Here is an 18,149-nt window from a genome sequence, read left to right on the forward strand (position 1 = left end):
CGTTGACGTCTCCCTCTCTACTCAGGCTTTAGCAAGCATCTTTGCCCACTCATTCTTCGTGACCTCGCTTTAAAACGAACCACTAGGGTTCCTCTTTCTGCGACCCCTTTCCGCCTTCGTTCACGTACTACCGTTGTATCAGTAGTTACGATCATGTACCCGGTTGCATGTATTGATGACTGGAATGATTATGCGTAAGCATCTTATGAACTGTACTCACGGTATGAACTCCCTGACTATTGAACGCAGGCCCAGCGAATGAGACATTGGCAGTTACACAGATACGACACGGCACTGTGCATAACGGTCGCGTCAGGCCTCTCGGACAGCCGCATAGTAGGGCAGTGTTCCGTAATGGATGCGCACCGCCGGAAGTAGGAAAGCAGACAACACTTCGACATAAGCACGAGCGAGCAGGAGCTCTCGTTTTGGCAAGAATAGAACACTGAACAGGCACACGTACACGTAGCAACAGGCACATGTATCGATAGTTTACGCAGGCAGACCCCATACCCTGACCTCCCTGCCAGTGGCACCCCAGACCTCCTTGCCCTCGGCACCGAACACGAAGTCGGCGACCTCGCCGCCCTCTTCGAAGCGCACCAGTTCCTCCCAAGACTTGTGCGCGAAGATGCGCGCGCCCTCGCCCCGCAACTCCAAGGAATTGGGCGCTTATGTCGTAGGACACCTTGTTAACCTTGAAGCCCTCACCGAGCGAGATGGAGTGGGCAATCTTGGGCTTACGCAAGTCCCAGATTGCGACAGAGGAGAGGAGTCTGGCGCAAGCATGTGGTAGCCGTTCTCGGAGAAGCTGAGGGTCTTGACGGTGAATGGCGTGCTCTCGGGAGGCGATAAAGACGCAGCAACAACACCCGAGCGGATATCGTAGACCTGGATCGTGGAGGCAGGGGTACCCACGGCAAGCAGCGTGCCGTCAGGATGCACGCCTAGAGACGTGAACGACTCCTCTGCGGGGGCGAGCGATACACGAGCGAGCCGCTCGTGAGGTCATGCAGCGAGTAAGTGCGGTCGGTAGACGCCATCGCCACGAGTGTGTTCGTAGGGTGCATGGCGAGGCCTGTGACTTCGCCTTTGTGCGTGCGAATGACAGCACGAGTTTTGTACTCGCCAGACACTGTGTCGTGGGCCCACACCCTTGCGGTCTTGTCGGTACTGCCAGAGAGGAGCAAGTCGGTCACTCTCGTTGATCGCTTCGCGAAACGCAACGTGAGTGATTTTCTTCTGGTGTCCCGGTAGAGCTGCCAGGACCTTGTCGGTGCTGCGGTCATAGAGTTGCACGATTTTGTCGTTGCCGCCTGTGAGGAACCGCGAAGGATTGGCTGTAGACACGGCCAAAGCGGTGATACCAGCAGGCGAGGGCGATGCAGGGAGGGATGGCGTGTTTCGCGGTGAAGGTCTTGACCTCGGCCGATGTACATAGCCAGTAGGGGGCTTGCGTTTTTTACGCTGAGCAGACAACGTCTGGTGTGTCTCCTCGATTTTCTGCGCAACCTCTTCAGGTATACCTCCCGCTTCGCCCTCTGCCTCTGCCATCTCCACATCCCCTCCGTTACCAGCAGGCGCAACGCCCATAGTAGCTGACACACTTGCGAGAGCTCTGCAAGAGATATGTCAGTGGATGTGGGCCAAAGAGCTGGTGACTGCACGTACTCTCTTGCTGCATCACGCTCGCGAATCATACGCGCAACTACGCGTGTCGCGGCATCCTGTGCATACAGAGCGTAGCTCAGCTCTTGACGAAGGGAGTTGTACTGCTGCTTGAGGGTGAACGTCTCGAGCATGAGAGCGTCCCACTCATTTTGAAGGGTATGGAGGAGAGCCGGGATGGAAGTAGCTGCCGGTGGTCGCGGAGCAGCAGTCTTCGGGTCTGGAAAGCGATTCAGTATAACAAACTTGGCTGCGCTCGGCTCAAACGCACTAGCTTTGACGGTGATAAGGTCCGACTCCTCCAACTTGTCTCCGGTAATGGGGTCTGTGCCATTCTCGGTGATGTACTTGAGAATCAGCCTCCGCTCGTAGACATGGCCAGACTTCTGTGATACGACCGGGTCTTGTGGTGGCTCTCCAGAAATTGCGCAGAAGAACATGTTGTTCGGCGGAGGGATAGAGGTGGAGGCGACTGGACTTGTCGACGACGGCTTTGCGCAAGTCGAAGTTGTTGACAATGAACGCGAGCGCTGGGAGCGTGTTTGGGCGTGTTGATCTGGGCGCCAGTTCTCTAGCACTCACCTCACTCCTGCACGGTCATGTCCAACAAACAGCGGCTCGTTCTCTCCATCCTCGACTTTCTCAACCAGTCCATTGAGGACGGCACCGTCAAGCAAGACGACAAGGAGAGTCTTGAGGTTGCAAGTGCGTCTCCTCTCCGCCTCGCCATGTTCGACATATCTTGAACGGATATCACGCGCACAGTCCAGTGCATCGGGGAGGCCTTCACAGTCGATCCTTCCGATTCAGCCCAACGCGAGAAGTTGTCTATAAAGCCTGCGACGCTCCAAAATGTCTTTGACGTCTTCTTGAAGACGAGGGAGAAGGTCGGTGCCAGCCCAGCACCGGCTGCGCCAGCGACATCAGCTGCGCCGAGCGCGGACGACAAGGCGAAAGCGGAGAAGCTGAAGGCGGAAGGCAATGCACAAATGTCTGCTAAGCAATACGACAATGCAATTGACGCTTATACGAAGGCCATTGCGCTTGACCCGACAAATGCTGTTTATTTCTCGAATCGCGCCGCGGCGCATTCGAGCAAGGAAGAACATCAGGAAGCGACCTTGGATGCACAAAAAGCTATTGAGCTGGATCCCAACTTCGTGAAGGCATATCATCGACTTGGGTAAGCCCGACCAATGTCTTCGTGTTCAGTGTGCCTTATTGTCGACGCTGTTTGACAGACACGCCCAGTACTGCCTCGACGATTTCAAGGAGGCAGCGGCGGCCTTCCGTCGCGGCCTCGAACTTGATCCGTCCAATGCGGCCCTCAAGTCTGGTCTCAAGAACGCAGAGGCTCGGATCGCACCAGAAGACACAGACTTATCCTCGCTTTCAGAGCCCGAGGTTGCGGGTGGAAGTGCCAATGCTGCAGGTGCCGGATTGGGCGGAATGGCGGACATGTTGCGGAACTTGGGCGGTGGAGGCGGCGGAATGCCCGATCTCGGTAGCCTAATGAGCAATCCAATGATGATGCAGATGGCACAGCAGATGATGGCGAACGGTGGCATGGAAAGAATGATGCAGAACCCCGCCTTGGCTAACATGGTCAGTCAGCCTTTCATTATGTGAATTCATAGTGGATAATCATCTCTATTGGGGTAGATGAACCGAGTGCAGCAAGGGGGCGGTATGCCTTCTATGGCAGAGCTCATGTCGGATCCGAGTATGCGAGATATGTATGTAGCGTTGTCAAACTGTCCCTAGCTTTGGCCTAACCGTTATGCTACAGAGCGCAACAGTTCGGTGCGGGCGGTGCATGATGGCATGCTTCTCCAGATTGGGACATATCCTGTCCTCGTCGTTTAATCAATAGAACGAACTTGTTCTGGATCACCTCGCCTATCTTCCAGATTTCGTAATGCAGCACGGAGCAGCCACGGTCGATACGCAAGAGCACTACGCCCATATTCTCATCTGAGACTTCACTTACGGGAATCGGGCAAAATACGCAGAGTGTATCGTCGAGGTACGTGCTATGTCGTTGTATGACCGCACCCAACACAGTCATCGCCCCATCTGCCTCTGGAATAGTGGTGACGTGGGGTCTCGACTTGAACCTCTACTGCGCTCCGTCGTACAAAAGGAGGAAGGCGCAAATACTCCCTCCGTATACAGCACGTTCACGTCGTTCGAGACATGACGGCTGTCTTGATATCTGAGAAGCCTGCCCGACGCCCACGAAACGGCGAACGGCATGACTCAGGAACAAGCCCTGCTTGTTCGCTGCTTGCTGTTCGTTTGGCAAGACGATTGTCCCCCTCAATGTTGCGCGTTGTGGATCATGATTCTGAAACGTGGACGTCCTATGCTTAGCCATCGAGTGCACCGCGATATGCTGTGTGAGTGTAGCTTCTCGAAGCGTCGTCAGTGATGTCTGCACTGGTATGTGCCCGGATTATACGTTATGATGACGGGTGGCTCAATCTCGGTCCTGCAGTCGTCGGATATACGGCATTCACATCATATCTCGAAGCGTTAGTCGAAGTCTCCCAGGGTAGCACTTGTACCTGTGGTACAGTCAAGCTGAGCGGGCTGGGGGGACACGCATTGACATCGCACTGTCAATGTGTCCTTCAGAATCATGATATATTTGACCCAAGAGATATGATCTCGTCAGAATCATGATGGTCAGTCCATAGTAGTCGTGTGATAACATGCGGCAGGAAACCTGTTCTCTAGCGAAGGAGCAGTGATGCCTTGCATCGCCCAAGATACTGACCGCGCTCCTGTGTGGCAGATGTGGCCATACTTCGGATTTTTTGTGTCAGCGCCTTGATCCTGGCAAGATTGAGATACGTTCTCTCATTTTCCGCCGCTGCCTTGGAAGGGGAAAGAACAACAAGCAGACCAACGCCAGTGTGGGCGCAACGTGGTATGGAGCCACTTGGATCTCAAACAGTACTTGCTCTCGGCTTGTTGCTCTCGGCGCCCGGATGAGAAGTCATGTATGTGCCGGGATAATCTGCGCCTCCAATTGGCGTTTGTAGGACTGACATTCCTAGTCCGTTTCATTGGCTTCCAGTCTCCTGGATGGCTAAAGGCTGGCTTCAATCTCGACCTCAACAATGCAATGGGCAGCGTCTTTGTGAGCATCGTTCTTAGTCCTACGTGTAGCTATTTCGTGCGTCCCTTGTCCATATCGAGCTAATGATCCGCGCACCAGATTCCATGCCATACAGTGACTATCCGCGGGCATTACCCATTGAGTCCTACGCTTTCTACTGGTACCAGTCGTCGACGAAATTAAGTTGCATTTATCGTAAGCTCTATACCTGAGAACGCTGTCAAACTTACAATCATTCGGATCTCAGGTCAAAACTAGATGGCACACTGATATACTCAGCCTTGAGACATCAATGGCGATATTAACAATGGTACACACACTTTGACTTGAATGACTACCATCTGCTCCCAACCTTCTGGCATGGGAATGAGATGCAGACAACACGAATATTTCGCTGCATATAAGGACAGGCACAGTGGACTAGGTTTCCTCAGTATCGTATAGCCTACTTGGAATTTTGGTCTTCTGGACCGCTATGACTGGTTTCATGGTGGATCTCAATCCCTCTATGGGCTGCCTGTTCATTGGCATAGACCTGAGTCTGGTGTAAGTTCCGACTCTCGTAACTTATGCTGGCATCTAAACTCATATCGTCTTCCATAGACTCTACGGCGGAGTATGCGCCCAGGCGGTATACTATTTCTGGCACTACCGCAACGACGGACTCGTTCTCAAAACCTTGGTCAGTCAACTTCGGCGTTGTCACGGTGCTTCGCAATATGTCTTCTTACGTAGCACAGGTTGTCATGGCATGGTCTGTCCAATTCTCATCCGTTCTGACTAGTATGACAACTATACGATTAATCCTCAAGGGTCCTGCAATCTGCACAGATTGCGACCGATATCCACGTGAAGGCAGCATTAGTATCTGGATATGCTCGATCGCTCACTACTGGACGCCCTGTAGCAACTATGGTACTATCTGATTCGCGGGCACGGCAATATCCTCGCCTTGACGGTGCTCGACCCGTGAGTGCCCTGCCAAGTTAATCATAAACCTGCTCGGACAGACGTAACAATACATTGCTTTCTAGGGCCACTGGTGTAAGTTTCCTCAATTGACCCTGAATGCATTGCGCGGCTCATCACGATGTCGCATACGAAGGGCCAATCGCTGCTTTCGGTGAGCCGCCATTATGTGAGCTCCAGAGCATCTATAATTTTGAATTTTATCGCAGCATGCCTTGATGGTTTTGGTACAATGGTACGATTTCGGTATTTTCTGCTGACTGACAACTTGACGACTGACATCCCTCCAGGTACTTTCTCCATAGGATTTGGCTACGTGGGTGTCATCTCAATGTACAACTTGATGCTGGGCTGGAATTGCTCTAGTCTTGAAGGGGACCCGAGTCAAGTGCTTCTACGCAGGATTCGCTGTACGTCTCTCTGACTTCCTTCCGACCGTTGTTCATCGAACCCGGAACCCAGGCATTTGTGTCATTGATGACTCTGGGTACGTCTCCACAAATGCAAGTTTCGTGGGAGACTGACTGCGGCCTCACAAGGCACTTCGATATGTAGGTCCATACACCACTCGATTGTCGCGTTAGAAACCTAAATGGCACTGCGCAGGGGTTGTATATGACTGGTGCGACCCGCAGTTTTGTGGAGCGTTTGTATGCGATGTACTCACCACTTCTCTCGAGTAGCTTCATCGAGAAGAGCGTCACGACAGCGGTGAGGGGTGGTTTGGTATGCATAGACAACTCTCTAGCGGATCCCGCCGTACTCAGTTCAAAGCTGTAGGTGCCAGGCATCTGGTCGCTCTCTGCTATCTTCGTCACCGACCTCTACATTACATGCATTCTCTGTTACGCCTTGTGGGGCTGTAGAAATGGGTTTCAACAGTAAGTGTCGGCTTTGATTTCCGACCTCGAAACGAACTAATGATAGTAATGATTCGGGCCATTATTAGGACCGACGGTATCCTCACAAGGCTGGTTATCTACGCGATCAACCGGGGCATCTTGCTATGGTATGTCGTTTCCCTGCTGCTTCTCTACCTGCTGGCATCTTGCTCAGCGAATGCGTACCACTAGCTTGGCATCGTTCGTCGCTATTGTGCTGGTAAGTATAAACGCTAATCCTCGTTCTTCTTTGTTGTCTTGACTTGGTTCGTGACCTGGAAGTGGGTCATAGATAGCAAAGGTGGTACTACCTACATCGAGGCGATTTCCGCGCCAGGTCAGGGAACCTGTACGTGCGGCAGTGTATTTCCACCCAGCCGCCACCTATGCTGACCGTTCGCTTTCGCAGTGTACGCAAATTCGTTGTTGGCAGTGTACGTGTACGCAGTGTAACATTCAGAATTCACTCATCATTCGTGCTGCAAGGCTCAATGTTCGCAACCATCTCGGGCAGCTGGAGGCGACGCGGTCCGACCACAACGCCTCCGAACTCCCTTTTGTCACGATTCGCAAAGATTCCAGGATGGTGACTGTCGCGGACTCCACATGCGGTGCGAAGATCGAAGTCTGAAGATACCCACTAGGCTAGTACTAGTGGTGAGGAGCCCAGGTTGGCATTGGCAAATGCGAAGAAGAGAGGAACTAACAGAAGAGAGTACATGCATACCACGTACGGTGTCGGAGGAAATCCCGCGCGCAGGAGATCAAATCGCCGCATTCAAGTTTGCTTGCGCGGGTATGCGTGCTGTAAAAGTACAAGGCAGTTACATAGGTGGACAGTTGATCCACGCCTCAGCAAAGGTGTACTCACTATGATATTCTTCTACTCGCAATGTACGCACAACTCTTGCTATGGTAATAGTGCTCGTCCGTGCCGAAGATTTCAAGTACGCAGTGTCCCTGTCTGCTCAGTTGCTGTTATGGACCAAATCTTCTGCATGCCGGTAATCATTGAATGCAGACCTGCCACAAGTGGGAGACGTCCTCTGAGCCCAGATCCTAACGCGTCGGGAACACTCAATCCTTATTGACCACTACCAACCTACACGGACGTGACCCAGTCCAGTCCAGGAACTGCAACGTGTCTACTACGCCCTCGTCTATGAGCCGAGACGCGCCTACATCCTAAGCTGACAACAGCCGGTCCATCCCATCCCGTAAAAAGAAACAAATAGCGAGTGAATCGAGACACTGGCACGCAGTCCGACACGAAGCCAGGCGAGGCATAATCAATAAAACAACAACAGTAAGTCGTGAGTCATGAAGAAATCGTTATGAGAAGATCGTGGAGGTAGATATGTATGTTCGGGTAACGTGTGGGCGTGGGCGGGCGAGGTAGGTTGTTCACCGAAAGAGGATCCACGTGCCGACGAAGAGGCCGACCAGGACGCCAATCGCGCGGAGGACGAGCACCACGACGAGGGCTTTTCGCACTGAGGCGTAGAACGTTGTCAGGGCAGAGCCTGTCCAGTTTATTCTGATGACCCAAAACGCGTCAGTTCTAATGCTTCGCCGCCCCAAAGCACAAGGGACATACCGCCTGTCGTTCGTGCCACCCGCACGTACGCTCGCTTCCCAACCGCGCATAACCGCGCGGTACCTCTTGCCAAATACCCTGCACAAGACTGTCAGCGCTGCCTACGAACCACGCACAGCGAATACGTACCATATCCAGAAATTCACGTCGGGATAAGAGAATCGCGGGAAGATGCTCGTCAGGCTCGGCGCAACGACGGGCATCCGGAGCATCTCCAGCGTCTCCGCATCCGGGGGCAGCAGCGCCTGTGCACTCATTATCGCCTCCTCGTTCTTCTCATTGCTTACACTCATCCTCCCCTTGCCCTTCCCTCTACCCGCGCTCGGAGCCTTCCCCGCAATGGGCGATACAGTAGGCACGGTCATATTCAAGAGCAAATCGAGCGTCATGCCGAGCGAGAGACCCCAGAGCTTGAGCTCCTCCTCACCGTCCGCGCCGTGTTCGAGCGCTGCACGTTTCTCGTCGATCGCGAGCAGCTGTGACTTTGCATCGCCCGCGGGCGTATGCGCGAGGGGGACTGCAGCTGATGCGGAGGGCGAAATGAGGATGGCGGGGAACTGCATGCTGCCCACGAGGACACGCATAAGGAGGCGGAGCACGGTAGAGTGCCGCGGCGCGAGACGGGAGGACGCGTCGACGGTGACATGCGACCAGCGGGGGCTGCGGGCGCTCTTGCCTTGCATGGACGCGGGAAGGGGGAGGAGCTCCGCGAGGGGTACCCAGTGGAGCGCGGTGCCGGGCGCGGGGTCGACGGGGGTGGTGTGGGGGGCGAGTTGGAGGAAGACGAAAGGAGACAGGACCATGAGGAGGCGCTTGCCGAGGGAGGTAGTCACTTCGCGGTCATCGAGCTGGCCGACAGGCGTATATGCGTTCTCGGCGAGGTCGAGGCCGATTTCCTCCCAGGTTTGGCGCATAGCTAATGTATGTCAGCTGTGTGCAGTTATACAAAGTGAGTGCAGGGCGAACCTGTGTACATGCCGCCTTCGTCCCCGTCTTCGGTTTTGCCGCCTGGGAAAGCGACGTGGGCCTCGCGCGTGCGCGGGCCACTTCCGCTCATACGGCCTGCGTCTGCTGTTGTATCTGGTTTGTCTCTACGGAGGAACAGAATTTCAGGTCGCGCTCCGGGTGCGTTGACCCAGTCGAGCTGGAAGAATTCAGAGAGGCCAGGGGCGAGTTCAGGGGATGGATTGTATGACGGCGGCGGGACCACGCGAATGATGAGCGCTACTGCTGCCCTGCGAGGTTCTGCCAAAGGTTGTAAATCACTTAAAGTCGCAACAGACGGTAGTGTGCGTACGGGTTGCGGGGGACGCTATGGCTCTGGGCGGGGTTGAACGGATGTGGTGCAGCGCCCGCGAGAGCAGCGGAACAATCGAGACTCCTGTGAGTATATGCGTGAGCGAGCGACACGGCGAGGGCGGCGGCGAGCATACCTGGGGTGTCGGCCATGGTGGGCGGGGGCAAGGGTGGACGGGCGAAGAGAGCTCGTCTGCGCGAAATTGTCCGTACGCGGCACGGCCGGGGTGTTTAGGCGCCCGCACAACGCGTTGGGGAGTCTGGGGTTTTGACGTCACGGCGCGTCCTTGCCTCTTTGGGCACCGAGGCAGCCTCGCGCCGATCGCATCTCAGCAGATCTCCCCGTGTCTTGTCAGCTTTCCCGTCTTGTTCCCGTCGTCTCTTCCGTCTGGGTCGACGACGCTGTGCAGTACGCCGAGTTGCTCTCCTCGCCGCCATCCCACCCATCCAGCGGCGTGCAAAGCGCTCTATTGCTTCCGCATGTCTTATCTCCCATTCCCCACGGGTCCCACAACTTCCCCGGCCTCCCCGCATTTCATTTTCGCTAGCTCTCCACATCCCACTTCCTATGTCGGGATCCCCTGTACCTAGCTCTCTGTTGTACTGTCGGATATTTGGCATGAGTACAGCGCTGTGGGTGTTGACAGGTTGCCCCAATATCAAGACTGAACGCTCACCAGGCGGCCTTAAGGCCATCGGGTGGACGAGCAAGACTACATGGGCAAGATTATTCCAGAGATGGTGCGCATGGCCGGCATTCCCTTAGACTCGAACACTTCGTGGGCACATAGTTCGACCCGGTCCAATGAGAGCACCATGAGGTTATGGTTTGCAAGGAAGGTAAGCCAGAGACCTCCTTAAATCCACTTACTCGCTTCTCTGTGTCTGCGTGGCTTTCTCCTCCCAGTCGTCGCGTTCCATCCAGCTGCTCCCCAGAGATTGTAGCCGCGTTTCATCTCTGGGTCTCCCCTGCCGTTTAGCCTCAGCGGACTACACCTTCACGACCAGACGCGGGGAAGCTCTCGAACTTACCTCCTGAAGCTGCGTCGTGCTGCGCTCCAGGTCGATACAAGACGTCGTATGGGCATGACACTTCTGTGCGCGACATCCAACACTTGCTTCGTCGGCTCTTCCCCTGTGATCCAAACGCAAGGGTACAGCGCCTTCGCTCAGTGATTCAGACGAAGCAGACCGTCCCAGATGGCGCATATAACTGCTCGAGCTTAGTCAACTGATCAGGCCTTCAGGCCTGCCGACTTCACTTTGATGTCCAACGTACCACGCGAACGAGGACTGCACCAGCGATGACCGCCGTCAGCAGACCTCGTCCCGGATGTACTACGGGGCGGCGTATTATCGGAGCACAGCAGCTCTCGCTTTCACTTCAGCGCCGCCGGGGCACACGTCGGTCACATAAATACACCACACAGACTTTGCATGAGCACGGTTTGCCCAGCATGCATCCGGGTTTGCTCACTGCTGCACTGACATTGCTCGGTGCCTTCGATGTGCATGCATCGCCAGTCGCTTCTGCAGGGACTCTATCGATCCCGTACACTAGCCCGCTCATCTATTATCATGGGCGGTGGGATGCTGCACCGGCAACGTGGTGGTACGTCTGAGTTTCTATCTGCGCTACAGGGCTGATGTTGCCAGCATATAGGGGCTCTTCAGGCTTCAAGTTGCATGTCGCCAACCTGAAGTCTCTCTCTCTCACCCTGGGCCCGAACACGACGGCACCTCTCGTCTCTCTCGGCATCTCGGTTGACTACCAGCCTTTCGTGACCGTCAACGTCTCCGAAGGCGTAAACGAAATCGATGTCACCGGAGCCAACCCGTCGTCATCGGTGGTTAGGTTCAACGTGGAGGAGTGGCAGGACAATCGCATGAACCTCGAGACCATCGAGCTGAACCCGGTATGTCGCATCGAAGAGACTTGGCTCCGCTCGCCGACGCTAAAATGTTTGTTAGGACGCGGAACTGCTCCCGTACGTCCCGCAACCGCTTGCCTTCCAGTTCATCGGCGACTCGCTCTCGGCCGGCCAGTTCCTGCCCATGGGCGTCGACCAAGCGTGGAACTTTATGACGGCAGAAACGTTCAAGGCCGAGCACCGCATTAACGCGCAGCCAGGTGCCGCCCTGACCGACATGGAATCGTATGGGAACGTCCACGGCGTATCTTTCCAGTACTTCCGCACGGAGGACACGGGCTATTATAACACTCCCCAGCACAATTATACAACGCCATGGGACTTTCTGCGCGACCAGCCGCCGCCGACTCACTTTGTGATCCACATCGGGTGCGTAGTGTGATATTCTCGACCGCGCGTGTGCTGGCACGCTGCTGATGGAGGGCCCAGTGCGAACGACGCGTCGTGGGACGTCCCCGAGGCGAACTTCACCCAGACTTACCTGGCGTTCGTGGAGCGGATTCGTACCATGTACCCGGTCGAGCCGATCTTTGTGTTCACTCCCTGGGGCTGGCCGCAGCCGGACGGCCCGAACTCGTATTACTATCCGAACGCCTATGCGGATGTCGTCGCCGCTAGACATGCACTCGGCGACGAGCAGGTCTTCCTGGTCAACACAACGGGCTGGGTGGACTACTCCAATGTTTACCCCGGGTGTGTAAAACTAGCATGTGTCCTGGAGCTGTGGGCTGACTGTCATTCGCGAAGGAATATCCATCCGAACGTCGAGGGACACCAGAAGATCGCTGGCTTGTTCCAGACTTGGTTGCGGGACTGGGGGCTGCAGTCCGTACCGGAGTGGTTGACACCTGCGTAGAGCATCTGGAAATACTGTATATGTTGTACTTCTACGGATAGCGCTCTCGCGGACGAGCACCAGCGCCACCACATTGTGACAGTACTTTTGTGTTGCAGTGATCTTAACCTGTTGGCATCGCGGTCCTGGAGAGTCGCACAAGAGGTAAGACTCAGTACTCAGTACTCGGCCAAATAATCGCCGTAGACTCAGTTCCCCAAATTGTTTGCAAAGTACGTCTACTAGCAGTCCAAACGTTCAAAACGTTCAATAGTCAATATGCAACGACGCTCTGACGACGATCATGGTCAAGCTTCAAGCAATGGTGCTTAGAATTTGTGGGATGGTGGCCGGGTTGCAAAGAAATGCATAATATTCAATATCTTTGTTTAATTTCTCAAGGCTTTGTAGTGTAGTGGTTATCACAGCGGATTCTGATCGGCTGTATCCAAACAAGTACAGTTCCGCTAACCCAGGTTCGAGTCCTGGCAAGGCCTTTTGATCCCTTTTCGTCCTGGAGACTAGTAGTTTACGCTTTGTATCGACTCGGCAGCAACTTGAAGAACGAGCCTGCGAGGAGCTCGAGCCTCGGAGGGAGGTGGAAGACATAAGCGCGCAGGGTGCACGGACCCCGATCGCCGATCGGCGCCACGCAGTCGCGGTCATGTGATCTGACGTCATTGCCCCTCGCGCGTCGCGCTGCCCCTGAGCTTGATGGGGCTCGTCTGCCGCGACTCGTTCGTCGTCCGTGTTCTCGTTCGACATACCCACACTGATCATGAGTAACGGCCAGACATGGGAGAATGCGCAACAGCACCTGCTCCGGGGTGAGCAGGCAGTGGCTCAACGCGTCAAATCTGCCTGGGCGGGCTTCACAGGTGCGCACGTTGCGGTGCTCGCCGCGGTTCACAGCGATAACTGCCCTCTCGTAGACTTTGCACTGCGCGACAACGTCCTCGAAGTCGCGGTCGGTCTGGTAATCGCGTCCGCGTTCACCGCGGTGGTCAACTCCCTCGTCTCGGACCTCCTCCTCCCGCCCATCTCGCTCCTACCGTTCTTGTCGCACAGGAACCTGCCCCAGAAATTCGCCGTGCTTAAGAGGGGCGAGAACGGTACCCATTACAACACACTGCAGCAGGCGCAGGATGACGGGGCCGTCACGATGAACTACGGGTGAGCGTTCTTCGGGTGCTCCTCAATGAGCGCGGACGTTGAGTGGCTCTCAGAATTTTCCTGGACCACTTGGTCAACTTCCTTGGTCTCGGCATCGTTCTCTACTGCGTTGCGCAGTTCTACTCCTTCGTGTCCAAGGACTCGATCATCAAGCACACCGTGCGGTGCTACGCTTGTCGGAAAGAAATCTCCACAAAGGTGACGTGAGCGTCATTTCAGCCCCTTTGCAGACACTGAACCCCGCGCAGGCAAAGAGATGCGCATTCTGCACCAGTTGGCAGGACGAGAGGGAGGAACGCGAGACTAGTGCGCTGTAACTTTCTCGATTCCAAGCCTCGGCGCCGTCAAAGATCTCATCATCGGCACCGTCACGTAGCATGTCCGCAGTATACCATTCTACATACGCATACCTAACGTACAAATTGTGTCTTCTTCTAGTCCTTCATCCTTCCAGCGGCAAAGAGCATATCTCACAGTCGCTTCCCCCGTGGGTGTTCACGAATGTGCAGTGCGGACAGACACGCTCACCGCCGCCCGCTGAGCCGAAGCCATCGCCCTGCCCGCCAGACTGTCGAGCGATCTGATCGAATACATCCGGAGGAATGTCTTCGTCCATAGGGGTATGTGTCGATCCAGAGGGCGCAGATGTCGCGGGGCGTGCAGCTAATGGATATGGATGAGACGATCGATCCGCGACGTACAGGCACGGCACTCACGTATTGTCTCGCGCGTGAAGGTCATAAGTGTCTGCCAGCCTTCTGTGCGGATGAGCGCGTCCAGGACAGTCGGATCGTCCAGGTTTGGCGACGTTGCCGTCCGTATCAGCACGTTCATGTCATCCTGTAGACATAGCACGTCAGGGCAAGCACAATGCAGTCCCACCGACGTCGCACTTACGGTAGATATCAGCTGTGACGTTCCGAGGAAGGCAATGAGGTGCCAATCGCTCAACCACTCTGCCAACACAGCACGCTGCCGTTGGTCGCCGCCACGTGCGCTCTCTGGGATGTCGGGCGCGTGCAGCTCCGCGAGTTTGTGCAGCACCCTTTCGATAGTCTGGTCTTCCAGACCGGGGCGATTCTCGATGGCGAACGCGGCTGAGCGGAAAACCGGTGACGGGTTCTGCGGGAAACCGTTCGAGACCTATAGAGAATTTAGTGAGACTGTGACAGCGAGCCGCAAAAGAACCCCTCACGTTCACTAGGAGGTACTCAACCGGGAAGCTTGGCTTCGCGCTCTTCTGCACGTCGAGGCCGTACTCGTTCTTATACCGGAAGAATACGTCAGGCACGTACCGCGCCGAATCCTGGCTCCGGTCCTCTTCCTTCACACGCACTATCCCGGGATCCACGCTCGCCTCAATCATGTCCGCCTCCACCATTGCACACGCCTGCTCCGACACCTGGTACGCAGACACGTCGATCCCACCATCTGCCGTGCCGGTGAGCACAGCTGTGACCAGGCGCGAGCCGAAGAGGCCCGTAGCTGACGACTTCGATGGCGTCGGGTTCGTGTTTTGCACATGCGCAGCGAAGATCGTTTCGAGCGAGGAGAGATAGAACGACTGCGGATGCCGCTTGTACCTTGTGCGCGTCCGGTCTTCCTCCTCCGGCTCGAGGTCAGTGAAGATGTACCCCACAACCTGTAGAGGCTTTGCGGAGGCACGAGCGAGTTCCTTGATCCGCAGTTCGTCTTCCCATGGTAGCCCGAGCGATAGTCCGTCAAGCTCGCCCTCCTGCGGAGGTTCGTGGATCGCCTCCACCACCGCCTTCACGCCCATCGGCACCTCCTCATATGGCTCATAGTGTCCGATCAGCCACCCGAATCGCTGCGTGCCCGTCAGCCGCCATGAGTGCAGAAACCGTTCTACAATGTGCGTGGATGCGATCTCGAGGTGATCAACCATCCGGAAGGGCTGGCTCTGCAGCGTAATTGCGGACGGCTGGCACGCCGTGCAGATTGACGCGGGCCACGGCTGGTGACTGCCGCTTGGACATGGAACCCTGACCTTGTAAGACAACTCCGACAATGGGGGCAGCAGGGCGGTGGATGATGTTGCGGCAGAGACCTTCGGCGTTAGTTTGCGAATGTAGGCATGGTAGGAAAGGTGCTTGATGTTGTGCTCCGCGTGATACGCAACGTCGTATGGCTCGAGGGGCATGCAATACTCGCACATACCCGCTGCACCATGCTTGCAGAAGCGCGAGTCGCGCCCCCGCGGAATCTTGCCATCCTTCGACCGCCAGTACGTGTCTACCGGGTCTTCCTGGACAGCCTCCCAAGGACGCTTTGGCGCGGCACTGCTCGTCTGTGCTTTCTGGGACGACTCTGCAACTGCTACCTCCGCCGGTGCATTGCCTTCTCGAGTTCCGTATGAAACGAAGACGAGATCTCCATGCCTGCAGCAAAGGGGTGTGGGTCAGTCGTGTTCAGGAGACATACTGGTCCAGGGAGCAAGCCTTGTGCAGCGTTCCCTCGGTTCATAGAAGACAGTTGGAAGGAGCCACGTGGAGCATGACAGTCCAGAGTCATCCGACACAGATTTCTGGACTACCGCGTTGCCCACGATCGATCGTCATCTTCCGCGCAGTGCCCTCCACCACATGGAAATTTTAGGACTGGTTGAACGTGCCGTGCTGCACAGACACAAGACTCCCTGTAACAGCAAAGAAAAAACACGCACGAGAGACCCAATGTCTGCAAGTTTCCGGCGATCGTCGACACCAATGTCTCGTTGCCTCGCGGACGGTTAGAGATTGCAACAGTGGCCGGGTCGGCATTGCTAGTGGTTTCAAGAATCTGTTGCAAATATGTTAGCGGAATATTCGTCAGAGCTTCCGTGACGGCGCACCTTGGCTACCAGCTCCGATATGTCGGCAGTAGGCGCAAGATCGAAGCGAAAGTTGCCATCCTTGGATCGTATCCTAATCAACTGTTCTCAAGTTAGATGCGGCATTCGCAGCAGTACTTGCATATCGTCTTACCATGGTCGAGAGTGCGATGGATGGTGGCGGTGTGCGCCAAGGAGCGATGTGCGTCTGCAGACTTACGCGTCGCGCGAAGACGCATACGCGCTACGTCACGCCTGGCTTACCTAATCTAGCAAGACGCGTCGTGGTCATGTGATCTCATTAGGACGCGCGCACGCGTCTCTGGCGCAATCCTCAGCGTGCATTGCGCACACCGGGCGGACCCTCCGTGACCACCGTCTCTGACGCCTACGGCGAAGCATACACGTTGCAGTAATTGAAATCAGAAGAACTATGTAGGAATAATGATGAGGTATGTCGCTATCGAAGGACGGGGTTGCAAATGAATGGACGGGAGTAGCTAGGGCGCGCATTCAAGACCCTTCAGCTTGTCTCCACCCATGGATCGCAGACACACGCCAGCACAAGATACGCAGGCGACCACCAGCTCCGCGGCGGAACGACGGCGGGTGCGGTCCATCAGTCAACCTGGTCCGTCGTACGCACACACCTCCGGGCCTAGTAGGCCAAGTGAGAACACCCCGTTGATGGGAGCAACGGCGGTACCCGACACACATTTGGCAGACCCGTTTGAGTTCGACTTCCTCTCCACATTCAATCCCTTCGCCGAGCAGCAGGCGACCTCAGCGCAGGGCTACGACGACGCCGCCTTCCTGAGAGCCCTACTCGCCTTCCAGCAACAATCCTCCTTTAACGCCGCATCCTCTCATTCCATGCCGACGCCCCCGCCCACAGTGCCGAACATGCCCAACGTCCCGAGCATGTCTAACATGCCCAACCTACCCAACATGCCCAACCTACCCAACATGCCCAACCTACCTAACATGCCCAACCTATCCAACATGCCAAACATGCCGGCACCTACCATGGGGCAGAACCCAACAAACGCATTCCTCGCCGCGCTCCCCTGGCTGCAATTGATGTACCAGATGCAGCAGAATCAGTACAGCCAGCCGATGCAACCGACGTCTCACCATGTACCGTTCATGCAGCAGCAACAACAAGCGGAATCCCAGCCGCAGCCGCACTCTCAGCCAGATCCACGCCGGACCTCACAACCCCAATCTCCATGGGACGCGACCCCGAATCCATTCTCTCCGTCGCAATCCAACCAAGCGGACGCGTCTCCCGCGTCTTCTTCAACGGGCGCGCCGTCCCCGCCACAGCAGGTGGAAGTACCGGAAGACCCGGTGGTGATTGCGGAGGACAAACGGAGACGAAATACGGCAGCTTCTGGTAAGGTTCACCTCGGTCCGTCAGTATTCCAAGCTAAGACGCACGCCGCACCCAAAGCGCGCTTCAGGATCAAGAAGAAGCAATGGTCGCTCAACCTTGAGCGCACCATCTCGGACCTGTCCAGTCGCGTGCAGGAGCTCGAGGTGGAGGCTGCCGAGTTGCGGCGGGAGAACGGGTGGCTGAAGGAGATTGTCATGCTGAAGAGCAAGCAGAACGCCCAGGCGGCAGCAGGCGGGGAAGTGGGGACCTCCGCGAGTGCGAGTAGTAGCCAGCTAGATCTAACAGACCGGTCCGCGGGCGAGGGCAGCGGGGGACACACTTTGTGAACGTTGCGCAGGGTGTGGGGCGAGAGGACAGTGCTCGCCATCTCTTCGTGCCGACGCTATATACTGTACGCTATCGAATTCCGAATTGCCTTCTTTCCGACTAGTCAATTCGGAATTCTCCAT

General features: G+C 55.9%; 8 protein-coding genes and 1 non-coding gene across 9 annotated transcripts; 6 read left to right on the top strand and 3 right to left on the bottom strand.

Moving 5' to 3' along the window:
* Positions 1-148: 148 nt before the first annotated feature.
* Positions 149-2,158, bottom strand: B0H18DRAFT_1029209 (WD40 repeat-like protein). The gene is made up of 6 exons (XM_048029964.1): positions 1,940-2,158; positions 1,672-1,888; positions 1,223-1,618; positions 990-1,200; positions 745-966; positions 149-654 (listed from the first exon to the last, which is right to left on the bottom strand). The coding sequence occupies exons 1-6, from the start codon at positions 2,106-2,108 to the stop codon at positions 493-495; spliced, it is 1,377 nt and encodes a 458-aa protein (XP_047889350.1). The 5' UTR covers positions 2,109-2,158; the 3' UTR covers positions 149-492.
* A 90-nt stretch (positions 2,159-2,248) lies between these two features.
* Positions 2,249-3,352, top strand: B0H18DRAFT_1029212 (uncharacterized protein). Its single transcript, XM_048029965.1, has 3 exons — positions 2,249-2,373; positions 2,434-2,851; positions 2,910-3,352. Exons 1-3 carry the CDS (start codon positions 2,268-2,270, stop codon positions 3,295-3,297), a joined length of 912 nt encoding a protein of 303 aa, XP_047889351.1. The 5' UTR covers positions 2,249-2,267; the 3' UTR covers positions 3,298-3,352.
* Positions 3,353-5,232: 1,880 nt separating this feature from the next.
* Positions 5,233-7,608, top strand: B0H18DRAFT_1029219 (uncharacterized protein). Its single transcript, XM_048029966.1, has 20 exons — positions 5,233-5,338; positions 5,396-5,474; positions 5,533-5,546; positions 5,605-5,641; positions 5,700-5,761; positions 5,827-5,836; positions 5,898-5,915; positions 5,971-5,996; positions 6,052-6,077; positions 6,128-6,171; positions 6,224-6,248; positions 6,301-6,312; positions 6,368-6,383; positions 6,445-6,487; positions 6,542-6,642; positions 6,711-6,770; positions 6,835-6,862; positions 6,925-6,991; positions 7,052-7,076; positions 7,129-7,608. Exons 1-20 carry the CDS (start codon positions 5,268-5,270, stop codon positions 7,271-7,273), a joined length of 909 nt encoding a protein of 302 aa, XP_047889352.1. The 5' UTR covers positions 5,233-5,267; the 3' UTR covers positions 7,274-7,608.
* Positions 7,609-9,751, bottom strand: B0H18DRAFT_1029222 (uncharacterized protein). Its single transcript, XM_048029967.1, has 6 exons — positions 9,673-9,751; positions 9,537-9,620; positions 9,206-9,484; positions 8,369-9,155; positions 8,240-8,317; positions 7,609-8,179 (listed from the first exon to the last, which is right to left on the bottom strand). The coding sequence occupies exons 1-6, from the start codon at positions 9,686-9,688 to the stop codon at positions 8,047-8,049; spliced, it is 1,377 nt and encodes a 458-aa protein (XP_047889353.1). The 5' UTR covers positions 9,689-9,751; the 3' UTR covers positions 7,609-8,046.
* Positions 9,752-11,140: 1,389 nt separating this feature from the next.
* Positions 11,141-12,492, top strand: B0H18DRAFT_1029233 (SGNH hydrolase-type esterase domain-containing protein). Its single transcript, XM_048029968.1, has 4 exons — positions 11,141-11,451; positions 11,507-11,835; positions 11,896-12,159; positions 12,214-12,492. The coding sequence occupies exons 1-4, from the start codon at positions 11,182-11,184 to the stop codon at positions 12,320-12,322; spliced, it is 972 nt and encodes a 323-aa protein (XP_047889354.1). The 5' UTR covers positions 11,141-11,181; the 3' UTR covers positions 12,323-12,492.
* Positions 12,493-12,702: 210 nt separating this feature from the next.
* B0H18DRAFT_t127 lies at positions 12,703-12,798 on the top strand. The gene has a single exon. It is a non-coding gene; the product is annotated as a tRNA-Gln (tRNA).
* Positions 12,799-13,079: 281 nt separating this feature from the next.
* On the top strand, positions 13,080-13,791 carry B0H18DRAFT_882158 (large-conductance mechanosensitive channel; the record flags this gene model as incomplete). The annotated part of the gene is made up of 4 exons (XM_048040887.1): positions 13,080-13,179; positions 13,234-13,474; positions 13,528-13,672; positions 13,723-13,791. The coding sequence occupies 4 exons, from the start codon at positions 13,080-13,082 to the stop codon at positions 13,789-13,791; spliced, it is 555 nt and encodes a 184-aa protein (XP_047889355.1).
* Positions 13,695-16,525, bottom strand: B0H18DRAFT_655480 (polyubiquitin-tagged protein recognition complex Npl4 component). Its single transcript, XM_048038980.1, has 7 exons — positions 16,459-16,525; positions 16,326-16,406; positions 16,158-16,273; positions 14,670-15,873; positions 14,372-14,617; positions 14,191-14,314; positions 13,695-14,137 (listed from the first exon to the last, which is right to left on the bottom strand). Exons 1-7 carry the CDS (start codon positions 16,459-16,461, stop codon positions 13,917-13,919), a joined length of 1,995 nt encoding a protein of 664 aa, XP_047889356.1. The 5' UTR covers positions 16,462-16,525; the 3' UTR covers positions 13,695-13,916.
* A 118-nt stretch (positions 16,526-16,643) lies between these two features.
* On the top strand, positions 16,644-18,137 carry B0H18DRAFT_1029242 (uncharacterized protein). The gene is made up of 2 exons (XM_048029969.1): positions 16,644-17,700; positions 17,758-18,137. Exons 1-2 carry the CDS (start codon positions 16,845-16,847, stop codon positions 18,024-18,026), a joined length of 1,125 nt encoding a protein of 374 aa, XP_047889357.1. The 5' UTR covers positions 16,644-16,844; the 3' UTR covers positions 18,027-18,137.
* The last annotated feature ends 12 nt before the right edge of the window (positions 18,138-18,149 follow it).

Source organism: Fomitopsis serialis, assembly GCF_022376445.1.
Source record: "Fomitopsis serialis strain Sig1Antser10 chromosome Unknown B0H18scaffold_81, whole genome shotgun sequence".
Lineage (NCBI taxonomy): Eukaryota > Fungi > Basidiomycota > Agaricomycetes > Polyporales > Fomitopsidaceae > Fomitopsis > Fomitopsis serialis.